A 17,288-nucleotide genomic window follows, 5' to 3' on the forward strand; every position below is an offset into this window, starting at 1 on the left:
TCTCAAAACAACAATAAAGCCGGGTGGCGGCGGCGGCGGCGGCACTTGGGAGGCACTTGGGAGGCAGAGCCAGGTGGATCTCTATGAGTTCCAGGCCGGCCTGGGCCACCAAGTGAGTTCCAGGAAAGGTGCAAAGCTACATAGAGAAACCCTGTCTCGAAAAACAAAACAAAAAGCAACAATAACAAATTTAAGAAGTGTTTGCTTCATAGGATTTATGACCTGAGTTTGATCCCTAGAATGAATAGTAAGAGGAAAGAAGCTTGACCTCCACATGTGTATTGTACACAATAATACACTCATACATCATGCTTATATACAATAATAAAACAAAGTTTCAAAAAAAAAAGTTTTGAAGCTGAATGTGGTACAACACGCTTGAGGTCCTAGCACTTCGTAGAGGAGTCAGGAATCAGACCAGCTTAGGCTCTATTGTAAGAACTTGTCTGAAGCAACAATATTTTCTGAGATAGAATTTTAGCTAGAAAGTTTATTTCTGAGTCAAAACTTGCTTCCCCTCGACCCCATCCCCAAAGAAGTAAAATCACAAATATAGGGCAGAAATATATGAGGTGCCCTGCCATAGAAGCAAATGTGGCCTTTGTGGACAGAAAGCTCCTAGTATCCTGAGTGAGTTGGAAGTCCAGGGGTATGGACACCCAAGTGGGAATTCCAGATGAAACAGCGAGGGGAGCCTGTGCGGGTTCTTGTGTGATCGGGAAGTGTTCAGCTTACATCTCATCTGCGTGCAGCGTTCCCCTGAAGTGCCCAGTGGGTCTAGCCTTTGTCCCCAGCTTGAACTGCGTCTTTGCTGAGCCGTTTGCAATTGGGACTTCTCGTGGCTCCTCCAGTTTGGCCTTTACCACTGGAATCTCTGGGCTTTCTGTCATGTCCTTATGAGTCAAGATATTTCTGGAAATCACTGTGGAGAGGGTGTAGTGGGACAGCATTTGCTTAGGTCCGAGGCTGGCCATCCCTACTATTGATTGTTTTAGAGAACAGAGTTTTCCGGCTCATCAGGGAGCTTCTGTGCCCTTGTCTCTTACCTCCACGAGGCTGATAACCCTTAGGCCTAGCTTCTGGTTGACCCTGAAAGGGGCTGAAGCTGGGCAGGATGATGAGAGCCAGCGAAAAGAGAAGAATCTGAAAGGAGAAGAGGCCATTTGGGCTTTGGGGACAACAGAGAAGGAAGGCAGCATCAACAGAGGCTGGTTACGGTTATCAGGGTTCGGGAAACAGGGCTGGGTAGTCGGGGTATTGGGTGGATGTGCGGAGGATGGCAGAGGTGGGGGGAGAGGGGAAGTACGGAACATCCTGATGGTACCAGAACACAGGTACTGGTCTGGGCAGCTCTGCTGGAGGTCTGAGCAGTGAGCATCTGTAACTGGTGGACCTGCGCCACCAAGGAGCTAGGAGAAGAATGAAGAGTTAGCCCAAGATCAGCTTGCCTGTGGCTGCATCCTCCCTCTCCTCTGTCCGGACACTGCTCCACTCACGTGTTCTGCCTCTCCAGCTCCTGGACTTTTCTCTGTAGTTCCTGATTCTGTGCAGAACAGGCTGCCACTCTAGGGAGTGTGGAGAAGCAGAGCAGGTTTGGCATGTGGTCCCTTAACATGCTTGCCTAGGTGAGGAACAGGGCCCAGACAGCACCCACGGGATGCAGAAAGGTGAGCCCAAACATGCCTGCTCTCCAGTCCATCTATGTACTCTTTCTTCCGCCGCCGGCTGTCCTGAGCTGACTGCTTGTTGCGGATTTTCCTCCTGATCTTCTTTAGTACTCGCTCCTCTGCCTGGAGGCCCAGGGTGTGCAGGGCTGGGCCCTTACCCTCCCATAACTCCCCAGCTGTCCCCTGCAATCCAGGCTCTGTGGAGGTTGAATGGAGCTCCTGGGATGGGACACCCTTTGGGGACAGGTGTTACCTTAGTGAGGGGCAGGTGAGAGGGCAGAGAGACCCCTTCTTGCCCCAGCAGATGCTTCTCTTCATCTGTCAGGAACAGACGTGGGCAGGACAGCTGGGAGGAGTGGCAGAAGATGAGCAGGATCAAGGTCACCTGCTTCCGGCACCCAGGCTGCCCCTCCACCCTCAGCACGCTCTCAGGACAGGGCTGCCTATTTGCACTGAGTGGTAAGGTGAGGTCAGAGGCAGAAGGCTCTTTCAGACAGGCTCTGTGGCAAGCCAAAGGGCCTTCCTGAAGCTCAGGAAGGAGAGTGAAGTTTTTTGTCCACACATAGAACCTTATTATGACCAAGCTAGAGAGGGCCTGCTCTGGTCTGTCTCCCTGGATCTCAGGGCGCTCGGAAGGGAACTTGTATGTTCATTATCATGGGCTTTGTTGAATTTCCTTGTCAGGTAAACAGTTTGGCCATTAACTTGCACTTGGTAAAGTATCTGGTTGCCTGTCAAGCACAGGGACATATGTGCCATAATCCCCAGGTTCTAAGCTCCACCTGTCAGGTCAAGCTGTCTGCTCACAGACAAGGAGTTTCTAAGGACACTCAGGCTGACTGCTCAAGTGAAATGTGTGAGAAGGGTAGATGCTGTCTGGTTAGGCGGAGCCCATCAGCTAAGGACCCTTCCTTCTCACTGGCATTCTGTTTATTTTTTGTGTACGTGTGTCTTTGTGTCAGACTTGAACTTGGGTCCCCTGTCAAAGCAGCCAGTGCTCTTAGCCATTGAGCCATGTCTCCAGCCCCTGGGTTGTATTTTTGAGACAGGATGTCACTACGCAGACTAGGCTGGCCTTGAGTTTGTGGTTCTCTTCCTGCCTCTGCCTCCCATGTGCACAGATTTCAAGTGTGTGCCACCACACCCAGCGTAGGCTTCACTTTGTAACTTAAGAGGAACTTAGTTTGCAGCTGGTAAGATGGCTCAGCAGATAGAGCACTTGCCACACAGGACTGACAGTCTGAGTTTACTCAATGAACCCATGTCAAGGCAGAAGGAGAGAACCAATGCCACAAGTTGTCCTCAGACCTCTACATAAGCCATGGCATGCATATACACAATAGTAAGTAATGTATATACACAATAATAATAATGTATATACACAATAATAAGTAACTTTTAAGAGAATAATTTAGCTTGGCTTTTTACTTTGTGTGTGTGTGTGTGTGTGTGTGTGTGTATAAGAGCTATGTAGGTGCAGATGTGTGGGTATGGTGCATGTGACTGGAGGCCAAAAAGTTCTGTTCTGTCACTCTACCTTATTCCCTTTAGACTGAGTTTCTCATTAACCCTGGAACTAGCCAGATGATCAGCAAGCCCCAGCGATCCTCTTGTGCCAACCCTTCAGAGCAAGGGGGTAAGGGAATATGTAGCTGGGTATGTGGGTGCTGGGGATCTCAACTCCCAGCTCAGGTATTGCTCCCAGAGAAAGAGCTTTTTCTCACTGACACATCTCTCAGCCTCTGGCTTTTGCTTTTTGATAGCCTTTGACTCTTGGCTAAAGCATTTCCTATTTCCTTTCCTAATGTCTTTTTCCTCCAAGTGTCCCGTGGGGTGTTTCTTCCAATCTCTCTAACCAAAATCTCCGAGAATGGAGCACAGAGGGCTTTATCTAAAAATAAAACAAGCACAAATCCTGTGCTGATATGCAAACCCCTGGCATGGCTTCTGGTCCCAGCTTCAAGCACAGTTTTCGAGGATGGCTAGGACCTGTTTTCTGCCTTTGAACACAAGGTGTACGTCCCAGGAGAGAGAGAGGAACATGGCCTAAGCTTGGCCTCTATTGGTCTGCACAGCAGGAGCGTCTAACCCACCTCGGGAAGGTACACGATAGGGTAACTGCACATCACTGCGGCATTGGCCACGGGGTAATTGTTCTAGTGGAAACGTTTGCTACTGTTTCTCTATCACCCTGTTCTCATTAGCCAAGTGGATCCCGGGAGGCCTGTCCCAATTCCCTTGCCTGACCCAAGGCTGAGCGAGTGGCTTTGACTAAATGTAATGCACACTAGGTCTGGGCTTCTCTAGAGCTCTGACTGCAGGGTCCCTCAGCCCACCCAGTGCCACCCTGGTCCCAGTGGCTGTCCTCCCCGATGCTTTCCTGCTCTCAGAATTGCTTGTTTCTCCCTGGCCTTCACCAAAAGTGGGGCAAACCAGTTCCTCGTTAGTTTCCCCTCCCTTTCCCCCTGCACCCCCATTTATGTGAGGACACGTACTAGGGGAACACCAGTTCTAGCTGGTCTCAAGACTTACCAGGGCAGCAGGAGGCGATGGAGCTATGGTGCTGGCTCTGGGCAGGATATGTCTATGCGCATCTGAGGGCAGCCCACTGACTGTGCAGGCCTCGGGCACCATAAATGCAGGGCTCCACTGATCTGAAGGAAACAGAGAGACTGGGACAAAGGAATCCAAGACTGACGGCATCAGGAACTGGGCAGTGGTACCGTTTGGGAACCTTCTCCCCTAAACCCCATGGCCGGGGCTGGGCCTGACAGGGCCACTGCCCTCTTCCCAAAAAGTACACTGACCTATCTGGATGGAGATGAGTCCGAAGGTTGGCCCTGCTTCCCGCTGAGTGCTCTGCAAGGCCCCTGCCTCATAGACAACCTCATAGAGGGCAGGGGAACCGGGAGCCTGTGGGGCAGGGGAGCTAGGTTCTTCAGAGACACAACTGTCACTACCAGGAGATGTTTCTGAGCAGTATACCATATTGGGATCAATGAGGAGGTTCAGAAAATCGTCAGGTTCGCTCTTCTGAAGGCCCTATAGAAGGAGAAGGTATGAGTGTCTGTGAAGAAGAATTTTGACAGTCCTACCTGACATTAGTCTTATATCCGTTATGCTTCCATTTTGGTGCTTTTCCTAGTTTGGTGCTTTTCCTAGTTTCAATTCATGTCTGTTTTGTGGGCTCTGTTATCAGACCTCTTTCCTTGTGGGAACTGAAGTCTCTTAAGACTTCTAGTCAGAGTTGTCTGAAGCTCATTCCCACTTCGATTCAACAAGCTCACTCAGCCACAGTCCCGACTTATCTCCCAGTCTGGCAGCCCCTGTTCCTGAACCCTAGCCATCAGAACCTTGGACGGAGGACAGTTGAGTCCCAGCTCCAGGAAGGATCCTGTTGAGAAGATATCTTCTGGGGGCTCCAGCAGCTCAGGGCACCCGGGCTCCATGCTTCTGCAGGAAGGTAGTGGGTAGTTACAGAAAGTTGGAGGCAGCTGGCTGCCCCAATCCTCAGAGCTTCTGGCTCCTCTGCATTCTCTGATACTCATTTCCTCTGCAGCAGCCCCTTGCAAGAGAATTCACTTCAGGCCTTATCTTTTGGGTTCATACAAATCAGCCCCCTGGGTATTACCTGGTTTTTGTTCAGAGAGCTTCGCCCCGCCGCCAAACCAACCTAGCCCGCGGAAGCTCCCAACACTACACCTTTTCTTCCCTCCAGGATCTTGTATCCTGGTCCTGCCCAGCCAAGCCCCGCCTACGCCATCTATGAAGTTTGGGGGTGGGGGTGGGGGATGGGACTGGGTTGCATCTGGCCAGGAGCCACGGTCGGGGCCTGCTTCTGGAAGTAGGATTAAGGCGCTGCCCATATGCAAACTGAAATAAAACTATAGGTACCCACGCCCCTTCTGTCAGTTTCCTCCGTGCTAGTTTATTTTGCTGAGGGCTTGATGTCGCCTCGGCAAAGAGCTGAGATGGCAGGGACTAGCACACAGGATACCTGAGCGTTCCATTTCGAAGCCACAATCTTTACAAGAGGGAAACTATCTCAGGGTAGAGAACCAAGTCAAGATTTGGAGGCGCCCCCGCCTCGCCCACCCCCATAGCCGCGTGGCACTTTTCCACCCATGAATCCTAATTGGACGTTTAAGACTTATGGCAGGGCTTCCAGCCAATGGCGGGCTACCTCGAGGCCCACGCCCTCGCTCTCGGCAACAATAGACCCGCAGAGAGGGGTCGCAGAAGTAGTTTGGCAGAGAATCTCCGGGTTCCAGCGAGAAGCCACTGTAGGAAAGTTGAGTGAAAACTTCCGGGCTGAGGGTAGGAGCTGCTGGGTTTGGGCTTGTTTATCTTGTGATTCCGAGCTCCCAAGTTACTACTTAGGCAGACAGTAAATAACCTTGTAGCCTGTGGACCGACCGGGCCTCCACCTCCCGGCGGCCGGTTGCGCAATCGCGGCTCCGTGGATCCGAGAACCACGCCACACATGGCAGCTCTGTGGGGGCCCTGCTAACCCACGCAGAGACGCAGGGCAGGAAAACTGGCACGCACCAGCCAGACGTTTGCTTCTGGTTTGCGGTCTGATTATTTCCATATAACTACCGGTTGTATGTTTAGATTTGCGTTTTGAAATCCGAGTGGGGAAGTCACATTGCTCAATGCGGCCTCCTGATACTCTATCAGGGGAGCTTGAAAGCTGTTTCAGAGCCTGGGGTGGGAGTTCACGCCTGTAATCTCAGCGCTCCAGAGGCTGATGCAGGAATGTCCCTGAGGTGGAGGCCAGCCTGGGCTACATAAGATGCTGTCTCAAAAACAAAAACAGTAACAAAACGCACGAACAGTTTATCTAGTGATATGTCCAATACATTCTATTTGTCTTCACATCACACTTAAAACTGACTTCTTAGGAACAGGAACTATGAGATGGTGGAACAATATAAAAGGAAAGTTGGGATCTGATCAGGTGAGGATTTGCGCTTTAATTTAGAACTATTTGTTCCTCTAAGTTATTTAGCGGGAGCCACCATTGCGTGCACAGTCTGCTACAGAAAGTAGTTTTGGATGTGTCCCTGCCCTTCAGTCTTCAGACAGGAGGTTTTGCCTCAAATTTGTTACCTTTGTTATACCTGGTTCATCTGATGACAAGCTGTGAGATCTTATTGGTATTTTGTTTGTTTGAGAAAGGGTCTCACTGTGTCTTCCTGGCTTGTTTGTTTGTTGAGGCAGGGTCTTACTGAAGTTGTGAGAGATTTATAATTTTCCTTCCTTCTTTCTCTTCGTGTGAAGGCAGGCAATCACAGGGTTAGAGGGGAGATGGTTCATATGCCACTGCCCAGCTGTGGAGGTCGGAGGACAACCAGGAGTCAGTTCTTTCTTCTGATTGTGTGGGTTCTGGGGCTGGTCAGTTTAGGTGTTTTTACCACTGAGCTATCCTGCCCTGTATCTATCTTTTTCTACTTGTTAATTTGGTTCTTTTTTTTTTTTTTTGGTTTTTTTGAGACAGGGTTTCTCTGTGTAGCTTTGCACCTTGCCTGGAACTCACTTGGTAGCCCAGGATGGCCTCCAACTCACAGAGATCTGCCTGGCTCTGCCTCCCGAGTGCTGGGATTAAAAGTGTGCGCCACCACCCCAACTAATTTGGTTCTTTTGAGACAAGATCTTACTGGGCGGTAGTAGCGCACACCTTTAATCACAGCACTTGGGAGGCAGAGCCAGGAGGATCTCTGTGAGTTCCGGGCCATCCTGGTCTACAGAGCAAGTTCCAGGATAGGCTCCAAAAGAGAAACCCTGTCTCAAAAACCAAAAAAAAAAAAAAAAAAAAAAAAAAGAAAGAAAGAAAGAAGATCTTACTGTATTACCAAGGGTAGCCTCACTTTGGAAATTTTCCTGCTTCAGCTTCCCAAGTGCTGGAATGTAAGGAGTGAGTCACCATACCTGTCTGAAAAAGTTGTTTTCATCAACATTGTTCTCTCATGTGATGTGCAACAGCTCCCAGGCTCACAGAGCAGATAATATTTTGCCAGTTTTACTGATAAGGGGTCAGATGCTCATGGCTAAAAAAAAATAGTAATTTCCAAATCTCACAGATTGTTTTCCTTGGTCTGGTGTCTGATGGTCCAGGAGTGCACTTCAAGTAAATCAGTGAAACTATGCTAACATAAGTATGAATCCTGTGTACCTTCCTCTCAGTGAGGAAAACTTTGGCAGACACATCCAGAATTCAAACATGTGCTAGTTTTCCTCGTGAATGTTTGACTGAGCCAGTGGTTCAGATTGACTGGAAAGGAGTTAGTATGCATCAACAACAGCTAGAGCAACTATTATATGGAAGCATTTTCACGTCTCTCATACCGGTCTCATAGCAACCCAGAGAGGACAGGTTAGCTTCTTGCAGATTACTCTGTACTCCAGCCTGGTGGCCCATGCCTTTAGTCCCAGCACTCAGAAAGCAGAGGCAGGTGGATCTTTGTGAGTTCTGGGCTATCCTGGTCTACAGAGTGAGTTCTAGGACAGCCAGGGCTATATAGTCCTATATTGTCTCAAGCAAATGAATGAAAGAGAGGAAGGAAGGAAGGAAGAAAGAGAGAGAGAGAGAGAGAGAGAGAGAGAGAGAGAGAGAGAGGAAATTAGGAAGAACAAAGGAAGGAAAATATATTGAAGTCTGAACCAACATTGGCATTCTTTTTTTTTTTTTTTTTTTGTCTTTTTGAGAGAGGGATATCCTGGAATTCCAAGGCTGGCCTTGAACTCACAGAAATCTGCTTGCCTCTTCCTCCCTAATGCTGAGATTAAAGGCATATGCCACTGCTGCCAAGCTTGGCTTGGCATTCTTTAAAAAAAAAAAAATTTTTTTGTTATTAGTTTTTAAGAGGATTACATGGCCTTGACTAGCCTGGCACTTGCTTTGTAGACTAGGCTGGCCTTGAATGCACAGAGATCCATCTGCCTCTGCTGGGATTGAAGGCATGTGTCTCCATACCCGGATCCAAGTTTGTTTTTTAATTGTGTGTGTATGTAGACGTCAGATCACCGGGAGCTGGAGTTTCAAGTGCTTGTGAGCCTCCCCTCCCCCGTGTGGGAAGTGAGACCTGAACTTAGGTCCTCTCTAAGAGCAGGAAGCCTTCTTATCCTCTCCAGCCCCAAACAAAAACCAAACCGCCTGGCTGGGCTTTCTTGAATTTCCCCAGCCTGTCTCTTCTGTTCAGGCAGCAGCTTGATAAAAGCACATTGCCTAGGTTGACGCAGGGCTCAGAAGAAAGCAGAATTATTTTTGTTGACATCTTTGATGTCACCAAGAGAGGTGGTTAAATGCACTTCAGGTGGCTTTCCTGCAGGCTGCTGCATGCAGAGATGATGGAATGGGAGTCAGCTGCTGTCCCTGCTGGGCCTGGAAGGAACTTCTGCCTCATCTCCATTAGCTTCCCTCTTTTCTCTGATGGGTCAAGTTTTGCAAAGGAAAAAATAACTTCCTTAGTCCCATGACAGATGAAGGTAAAGTTCAACAGATCTGTTGTAAGACATGGTGACCAGAGTCAGTAATGATGGATGCATTCTATAGTTCAAAATCACTGAGAGGGTGTTCTCTTGGAGTGTTTCCCACTCTCAGGAATTCCGCCCAACTTTTCCTTAATCAATCCATGTTTGATCTACTTGAAATCAATTGCTCAAAGTGAATTTTAAGTGTTCTCATTATAAATCAATATGTAAGGTAAATAGATAAGTTGGTTACCTTGAGCTAGCTATTTTGCAATGTGTAGATATACAAACACCATATTATTTCAAAGTATCATGTTATATACCATAAATACAATTTTTATTTAACTTTTTTTTTTTGGCATGGGTTCAAGACAGGATTTCTCTGTGTAGCCCTGGCTGTTCTGGAATTCTCTCTGTATACCAGGTAGCATCAAACTTACAGAGATCCACCTGCCTCTGCCTCCAGAGTACTGAGATTAAAGGCATGCGCCACCACTGCCTGGCACATTTAACTTTTAAAATAAAATTTGGGACTGAGAAATGGCTCAGTGTTTAAGAGCACTGTTTACTCTTCCAGAGGACCCTGGTTTCATTCCTAGCACCCACAGGGCAGCAGACAACTGTCTATAAATCCAGTCCCAGGAGCTCTGATACCTTCTTCCACACTTCTGCAGGCATTACATTTACATGCTGCACAGACACACATGCAGGCAAAACACCTATACACATAAAATATATAAATAAAAATTATTTTTAGTTATGCGTAAGTATGTCTGTCTGCATGGGGTGTGTACATGAGTGCAAGTGGCTACAGAGGTCGGAGGTGTTGAATGCCCTGGAGCAGGAGTTATAGACTGATCTGGTTACTGAGAATCAAATTTGGGTCCTCTGGAAGACAGCAAATGCTCTTAAACATTGAGCTGCTATCTCTCCAGTCTCCTATTCAACTTTTTTGTTTGTTTGTTTGTTTGTCGAGACAGGGTTTTTCTGTGTAGCTTTGTGCCTTTCCTGGAACTCGCTTTGTAGACCAGGCTGGCCTCGAACTCACAGAGATCTGCCTGGTTCTGACTCCCGAGTGCTGGTATTAAAGGCGTGCGCCACAACCGCCCGGCTCCTATTCAACTTTTAAAAGACCTATTTTATTTTAAATTATGTGTACATGCATGTATGGGTATGTACACAGCCAGGAGGAGGCCAGATTCCTTTGGTCCCCATAGAGCCAAAGTTACAAGCAGTTGTGATCTGCATGACATGTGTGCTGGTGCTGGGCAAAGCACTGAAAAGAGAACTACATGTTCTTAACTATTGAGCTCAAGCGGGCCTTGAACTCATAAAGGTCATTCAGCAAATTTTCATTTATTTTTATTATGTGTGTGTGTTTGTGTGTGTGTGTGTGTGTGTCTGTGTGGTGCCACTGGACACATGTGGAAGTCAGAGGATAACCTGTGGGAGTTGGACCTCTCCTACACCATCTTGGTTGGGGGTGGGGAAATTCAATTAAAAAACTCAGGCTTGATGGCAAGCCCCTTTAACAGCTGAAGCATCTCCTCATTGGCCTAGAAGGGGATTCATAGAACATTGGGTTGTGGGATCAGGAGAATCCAGGCTGAGCAAACAGTGAAGGTATGGAGAGAAGAATACACTGGTGAGCGGAGCGGGCATGGTGACACTTGAAGTGATCTCAGCACTTGGGAGGCTGAGGCATGATTGTCCTGAGTTGGAGAACAGTTTGGCTAGATAATGATCTGCAGGCCAGTGTGAACTTTTAAGTGTGAGATCTAAGACAATAAATAAATTAGTAGAAACAAAGAAAAGAAAGAAAACAATGTACATGCAAGGAACAGAAAACGGGCCTATAGGTCTTGGGGTGGGGGTTGGGGGGCTGGAGAACGCAAGAAGTTGGAGACAATCTTGGCACGATGCCCAAAGGCATGATCAACAGGAAATTGTATGCTACTTCGTGGGGGTTTCAGCAACTCAACTCTATCCTACCATTTATTTCTCTATCTACTCTGAGAAGGCGGGAGGCTTCGTTTTATTTAATTAACTAATTTTTAGAAAGGATCGCTTTTAAATCATACCTTTATTCTTTCCCAATTCTGCTTCATCTTTGTGTGTGTGTGTGCGTGTGGGGGGGTGGCTGGCTAGGCAAACCAGGCTAAGAAATTTGTCCCAAAAAGGTAATGATTCCCCTCTGGCCCAGTTATGCACTAATGCAACCTGAGATCTAAGACTCTGGGGCCAAGGCCAGACAGATAATCCTAAGAGATGTGGGGAGAAATACTTGAGAGGAAGCATAGGGAACAGGCCTTGCTCGCAGAGTTCCTAGCTCTCACTTTTATCAAAGTCTTTGTGGCTGGCCGGCTCCAGCGGCCAGCTCCTCCGTCGATGTGCGCCAGACCCAACGCCCTCGGACCTTCCCGCTAGTCCCCTCCCGGCTTTGGCTCGGTCTCAGCTCGCCGCCTGCCCAAGCTTCTCCTGTTCCCAGATTCTAATTGCTCTTAACGCACGTCACTCAAGGCTAAGCTCCGCCCACCGAGCGCAGTCATTGGCAGCCCGGTGCGGGTACGCGGAGGCGGCGGGGGGGAGGGCAGAGAGGGGTGGGGAGGGGGCGGGAATTCCCGACGCGAGGCCGGAACCCAGCGGCTGCAATGGAGTGAGACCCTCGGGAGGTGAGTGCGGCCGCGTTGGGCGCCCGGTCTAAGGCAGCTTCTAAGGCCTCCCAGGCTAGGAGCTGGGCTCCCCATTTTAACCTTTTTCATCTGCTTCCTGCGACGCTGGCGACCTCTGACCTCGCCTCCGAGACTTCCAGACGCCGCCCTCGGTGCGGTCTTAGCCGTCCGAAGCCCCTCTCCTGTGGCTATCTGCCCTGACTACCTGTTATTTTTGTGGGGAGTGGGCAGTGAGAGAGGCATCCAGCACCCAAGTTCGCCCCGTTTCGGATCGCCCACGAAGCCTCCCCGGACTTCTGTCCACAGCTCCGACCTCTCTTGGCTACATGCACTTAGGGGATGGAGTATGTGTGTGAGAGCGGTCTCGACCTTCCTTAGGGGACCCCAGCTCCAGCTCCAGGTCTAACCTAGATAGAGCATGCCCCTAGTTTTCTGCGGGCTCCAACGGAAAGGGTAATGATTATCTATATTGGCCTTCTCGTGCCTCAGTTTCCTCCCTGATGGCTCGCTGAACGGGGAGGGATAAGTTCGAAGGAGGAAATGCAATGTTCCTGGTGGTGGAGTGGATGAGTCACCCCAGCTGGGAAAGGCCAGAAAGTGGCTGGGCTGAGGGAAGTACATTCTGCTGACCAGCCTTCCCTTTGCCTTGACCCCCTTCTTTACTGTGAGACCGTTCTCACCCATGCTCGTTTTTTCTTGACAGGTCTGAGAGTCACTGATACCACATCACCATGGGGCCCTGGGGGGAGCCAGAGCTCCTGGTGTGGCGCCCAGAAGCAATAGCTTCAGAGCCCTCGGTGCCAGTGGGCCTGGAGGTGAAGCTGGGGGCCCTGGTTCTGCTGCTGCTGCTGACACTTCTCTGCAGCCTGGTGCCTGTCTGTGTGCTTCGGAGGTCAGGCGCTGGCCATGAAGCCTCGGGTGAGTCCCTGCCGCTCCGGAGCTGGGAGAGATCGCTAGGAAGGAGGAGGGGAGTGGCCCCCGCGTCTGTGGGTGCAGTGGGGCCTGGCAGGGCTTTTATTTGGTTATAACCCCTTTTGTACTTCACTCTTGCTCAGCCTCGGGCCAGAAAGCCCTAAGCCTGGTAAGCTGCTTCGCAGGAGGCGTCTTTTTGGCTACTTGTCTTCTGGACTTGCTCCCCGACTACCTAGCTGCCATAGATGAGGCGTTGGCGGCCCTGCATGTGACGGTGAGCACTGACCTCAACATGTGACCCAGAGCAGAGTGTTGAAATAGCTAATAGGAAACATGGTTATATAGATACCTTCAGGGGTCACTCCATGGCTGCCCCGGAAGACCTTAGCATGTGAGCCTGCAAGGTATGGATTTCAGCAACGAGGTCTGATTTTCTGTGCATCCTTTCCTGGATGCTGGACATGGTGTGACCCCACTGTACTGACTCCCCGAGGTAATGTGAGGAACCTCATCAGGTGTGTGGACTACGCTGGCTTGTAGCTGCAGTTACCAGGAAGTTTCCAGTGTTCTAAGAATTGTCTTTCATCCGTTACCCCTTTGTCCCTCCTTCCTTCTCTTCTTCCCTCCCGTCTCCTTTTCCCCTGTTTCTTTCTTTTTTTGAGACAGGTTCTCACTGTCGCCCTGGCAGGCCTGGTACTTGTTATGTAGACTTGCCTCAGATTTGCAGTCATCTTCCTCTCTCTGCCTCCTGACTGCTGAATTACAGGTTTGTGCCACCTCACTCAGGACTCTCGTTCCTCCCTTTATATCATATTTCATTTTTATTTATTTTTCAGGACAGATCTCTCTTGTTATGTAGTCCTGGCTGTCCTGGAACTCACTTTGTAGACGAGGCTGGCCTTGAACTTAGAGTTCTGCCTGCCTCTGCCTCCCAAGTGCTGGGGTTAAAGGTGTGTGTCACCACCTCCTGGCTATATTTTATTTTTACTTGAGTATATTATGCATAGTAATGGGTTTTATTATTACATTTTCATACATATATGAAGGATCTTGACTATATTCACTCCCATTCTTTCTTTTTTTTTTTTTTTTCTTTTTTGTTTTTCGAGACAGAGTTTCTGTGTAGCCTTGGCTGTCCTGAGACTGACTCTGTAGACCAGGCTTGCCTCGAACTCACAGAGATCCACCTGATCCCCCTGCCTCCGCGCCCCCTCCCCCAGGGCTGGGATTAAAGTCGTGCCCCGCTGTCACCGCCACCACCACCTGGCTCTTCATTCCCATTCTTGTCCCCTGACCCCTGACCATCTTCCTCTTCTCAACTATCAACTAGTCCCCCTCCTCTATTTTCCTCTGTGTGTGTGTGTGTGTGTGTGTGTGTGTGTGTGTGTGTCTGAGTGTGTGACTTTGACCCCCTGAGTTTAATTAGGGTTGCTTACATGAACATGAGTGAGGGCCCTTTCTTTTCTTTGGATGGGGTCTAGCTGTGCGGTCCTAACTGTTCAAGCTTTGAGTTTTCCTGTCTTAATCTCATGGACACAGTGTGCACCAGTGTAGCTGGTTTATTGTCACTTGAAGGGCTGGAGACAGATCACTGCAGATCTGGGAGGCTAGGAAGCAATTTCCAGGGGCCCGGTGTCCTCAGGGAAGTGGGGAGTGATTGGGTCCAAGGCATAGAAACTTACTGTAAAGTTGGAAGTAGTTTAGTTCCAGCACATGCAAGACTGAGGCAGGATGATCATGAAGATTTTGAGGCCAGCTTGGACTATATAGTATTTTTCAGGCCAGTCTGGGCTTCTGTCTCAACCCCTTACTTGCCTCCCAAACAAAAACATCCCCCCAAAAAAACATTATAGGAAAACCTGAGACAGTTGGGTTCAGGGAATTATCTCAAGTTCTTCTCTTTTTTTCCCCTGTGACTGAGGAAGTAGTAGTGGCTGCTACCTCTATGTATCCGTGACTGAATGGACCTGTCTCCATATGACTGTGAATGTCCCTGTGACATATAGCTTTATATGTGAACATTTGGGAAGATGGGCCCAGAGGTGATCCTTTGTTTGTATGCCTACACGTAACACTGTGTGCATCTGTATCCATGACCCTCAACCAGGGGAAGTTTTTGCCCCTTAGGAAACACTGACTGGGTAATGTGTGGAGACAGTCTTGGTTGTCACAGCTTAGTGGTGGCGGTGATAATGACATCTGGTGGGCAGAAGTCAGAGGAGCTGCTTACTTGGTGTGAAGACAGTGATGACCGAATTATTTATCCCTGGGTTGGGGATTTAGCTCAGTGGTAGAGCGCTTGCCTAGCAAGAGCAAGGGCCTGGGTTCGGTCCTCAGCTCCAGGGGAAAAAAAAAAAAAGAACAATTATTTATCCCATAATGTTATTAGTGCCGATGTTGAGACCCTTTGCATAAATGGTCTGCATTTAACATGGTGCAATACCATATCTGTTCCATTATGTGTTGTTCTGTGTCCATGGCACCAAACCACTTCATCACTGTGTGACTTAATGGGGACTCTGGGTTTGTGTGGGACTTCAGATGTGTATAACTGGGCCCCACCAGGCTCTGCATCTGACTCCTTCCCATTCCTGTCCTGTCCCCTGAACTCCTGTTGCCACTTCTGTCCACAGCTTCAGTTCCCTTTGCAAGAATTCATCCTGGCCATGGGTTTCTTCCTGGTCTTGGTGATGGAGCAGATCACACTGGCTTACAAGGAGCAGTCCAGCCCACCACATCCGGAAGAGACGAGGGCTCTGCTGGGAACAGTGAATGGTGGGCCTCAACACTGGCATGATGGACCAGGGCTCCCCCAGGCCAGCGGAACTCCAGCAGCTCCCTCAGCCCTGCGTGCCTGTGTGCTGGTCTTCTCCCTCGCCTTGCACTCCGTGTTTGAGGGCCTGGCTGTGGGGTTGCAGAGGGACAGGGCTCGGGCCATGGAGCTGTGCCTGGCTTTGCTGCTCCACAAGGGTATCCTGGCAGTCAGCCTGTCCCTGAGGCTGCTGCAGAGCCACCTCCGGGTGCAGGTGGTGGCTGGCTGTGGGATCCTCTTCTCGTGTATGACACCTCTGGGCATTGGGTTGGGTGCAGCGCTGTCAGAGTCAGCTGGGCCTCTTCACCAGCTGGCCCAGTCTGTGCTGGAGGGTATGGCAGCTGGCACCTTCCTCTATATCACCTTCCTGGAAATCCTACCCCAGGAGCTGGCCACTTCTGAGCAGAGGATCCTCAAGGTCATTCTGCTCCTAGCAGGCTTTGCCCTGCTCACTGGCCTGCTCTTTATCCAAATCTAAGGTGCTGAAAGAGAAAGGGCAGGGGAAGTTGACTGTCAGGTGCCCCTGTCCTCCCTGTCCTTCCCAGTCTGTGGGACGTCATAGAAAGGAATGGAGAGCAGAAGTAGTGAGGGCCAGAATTCCCTGAGAGGTAGGGATGGGGCATTTGGACCATGAATAATGAGAGGGAAGAGGCTAGCCGCAGGCCCAAAGAACAAGAAATAGCCAAGTTTCTAGAGATGATCAGGCAACATTAAGAAGGAGGCAGACTGGTACAATCAGAGGTCAGGCACTACAGCTTGAGGCAGGCTGACAGAAGAACTGGAGACAGGCATCCAGCGGCTTTGGGATAGAGATGCGGAGAGGGTGTAAGTCAGTCTGTACTGTTGGTTCTGGCCCATTCAGCACTGCCGTTTCAAGTGGCTCCTCCTACTTTCTCGCCTCCTACTTTTCTATATCTTTTCTACCAAGGGACTAGTGCCAAATGGTCTCTTTGCCAGTTTTCATGATTTATCTGGCCTCGAGTGTCCTGCTCACTCTTTTTTTTTTTTTTTTTTTTGAGACATGGCTTCTCTGTGTATCCCTGGCTGTCCTGGCACTTGCTCTGTAGACCAGGCTGGCCTCGAACTCAGAAATTTGCCTGGCTCTGCTTCCTGAGTGCTGGGATTAAAGGGGTGCTGTGCCACCATACCCAGCTCACACCTCTATTTTTAAAGTGCCAAACACCCACCTGCCCCCTCCTTTTTGAGTTTTTTCAAGACAGGGTTTCTCAGTATAGCCCTGGTTGTCCTGGATCTCGCCCATCTGTAGACCAGGCAGGCCTGGAACTCACAGAGATCCACCTGCCTCTGCCTCCTGAGCACTGGGATTAAAGGTGTGTGCCACCATGCATGGCTCACCTGCTCCCTTTCTGAAAGCACAGTGGTCTGGCACTGGGCTCTGCCCAGCACCTCAGTGGAGGAGACCTACTTGCTCTAAATTGGGGCCCCACAGTTTGGGTGGGGCGGAGACGTTTGCCGAACTGGTGTGGAGTGAAGGGAAGGTAGGTACTACTTTTGACACCAACCACTAGAGAAAGTGGACGTGGTGCCCCATACCTAGATCATACACACTGACCTGCCAAAACTTTTTATATCTGAGGAGTTGGGGGGACGGGGCAGACACCCCCCCTCCAGGATTATTTTTTGGGGAGGGAGGGCTGTGCATAGCTCGTATTCTGTAGAATCTATTTTACTAACTGACTTGTTTTGGGACATGTTACCCAAATAAAAGATGTTTCTATACCCCTGTACTGT

General features: G+C 49.6%; 2 protein-coding genes across 6 annotated transcripts; one reads left to right on the top strand and one right to left on the bottom strand.

Annotated features, from left to right (window-relative positions):
• Nucleotides 1-460: 460 nt before the first annotated feature.
• On the bottom strand, nucleotides 461-6,428 carry Creb3l4 (cAMP responsive element binding protein 3 like 4). Of its 4 annotated transcripts, none has more exons than XM_015995144.3 (10): nucleotides 5,851-6,421; nucleotides 5,021-5,120; nucleotides 4,475-4,709; nucleotides 4,200-4,321; nucleotides 1,921-2,013; nucleotides 1,684-1,790; nucleotides 1,497-1,565; nucleotides 1,325-1,409; nucleotides 1,047-1,143; nucleotides 461-922 (listed from the first exon to the last, which is right to left on the bottom strand). In XM_015995144.3, exons 1-10 carry the CDS (start codon nucleotides 6,150-6,152, stop codon nucleotides 732-734), a joined length of 1,401 nt encoding a protein of 466 aa, XP_015850630.2. In that variant the 5' UTR covers nucleotides 6,153-6,421; the 3' UTR covers nucleotides 461-731. The 4 variants fall into 4 exon arrangements, with proteins under 4 accessions (XP_015850630.2, XP_076430590.1, XP_015850632.1 ...); XM_076574475.1 differs by lacking the exon at nucleotides 5,851-6,421 and adding an exon at nucleotides 5,665-5,782; XM_015995146.3 differs by lacking the exon at nucleotides 5,851-6,421 and adding an exon at nucleotides 5,299-5,597.
• On the top strand, nucleotides 5,854-17,276 carry Slc39a1 (solute carrier family 39 member 1). Of its 2 annotated transcripts, none has more exons than XM_015995148.3 (4): nucleotides 5,854-5,984; nucleotides 12,516-12,730; nucleotides 12,868-12,998; nucleotides 15,358-17,276. In XM_015995148.3, exons 2-4 carry the CDS (start codon nucleotides 12,544-12,546, stop codon nucleotides 16,012-16,014), a joined length of 975 nt encoding a protein of 324 aa, XP_015850634.1. In that variant the 5' UTR covers nucleotides 5,854-5,984; nucleotides 12,516-12,543; the 3' UTR covers nucleotides 16,015-17,276. The 2 variants fall into 2 exon arrangements, with proteins under 2 accessions (XP_015850634.1, XP_006976324.1); XM_006976262.4 differs by lacking the exon at nucleotides 5,854-5,984 and adding an exon at nucleotides 11,721-11,812.
• The last annotated feature ends 12 nt before the right edge of the window (nucleotides 17,277-17,288 follow it).

This window comes from Peromyscus maniculatus, chromosome 6 (assembly GCF_049852395.1).
Source record: "Peromyscus maniculatus bairdii isolate BWxNUB_F1_BW_parent chromosome 6, HU_Pman_BW_mat_3.1, whole genome shotgun sequence".
NCBI classification, from domain to species: Eukaryota; Metazoa; Chordata; class Mammalia; order Rodentia; family Cricetidae; genus Peromyscus; species Peromyscus maniculatus.

Bases quoted from the DNA above. Each gene is read 5' to 3' on its own strand.
- Creb3l4 (XM_015995144.3), bottom strand. From the start codon at position 6,152: ATGTGTGGCGTGGTTCTCGGATCCACGGAGCCGCGATTGCGCAACCGG. The intron at 4,710-5,020 runs GTTCTGATGGCT...CTCCTTCTATAG, and splicing joins TCAACTGTCCTCCGTCCAAG to GGCCTTCAGAAGAGCGAACC. The intron at 1,566-1,683 runs GCATGTTTGGGC...CACACTCCCTAG, and splicing joins ATAGATGGACTGGAGAGCAG to AGTGGCAGCCTGTTCTGCAC.
- Slc39a1 (XM_015995148.3), top strand. From the start codon at position 12,544: ATGGGGCCCTGGGGGGAGCCAGAGCTCCTGGTGTGGCGCCCAGAAGCA. The intron at 12,731-12,867 runs GTGAGTCCCTGC...ACTCTTGCTCAG, and splicing joins CGCTGGCCATGAAGCCTCGG to CCTCGGGCCAGAAAGCCCTA. The intron at 12,999-15,357 runs GTGAGCACTGAC...TTCTGTCCACAG, and splicing joins TGGCGGCCCTGCATGTGACG to CTTCAGTTCCCTTTGCAAGA.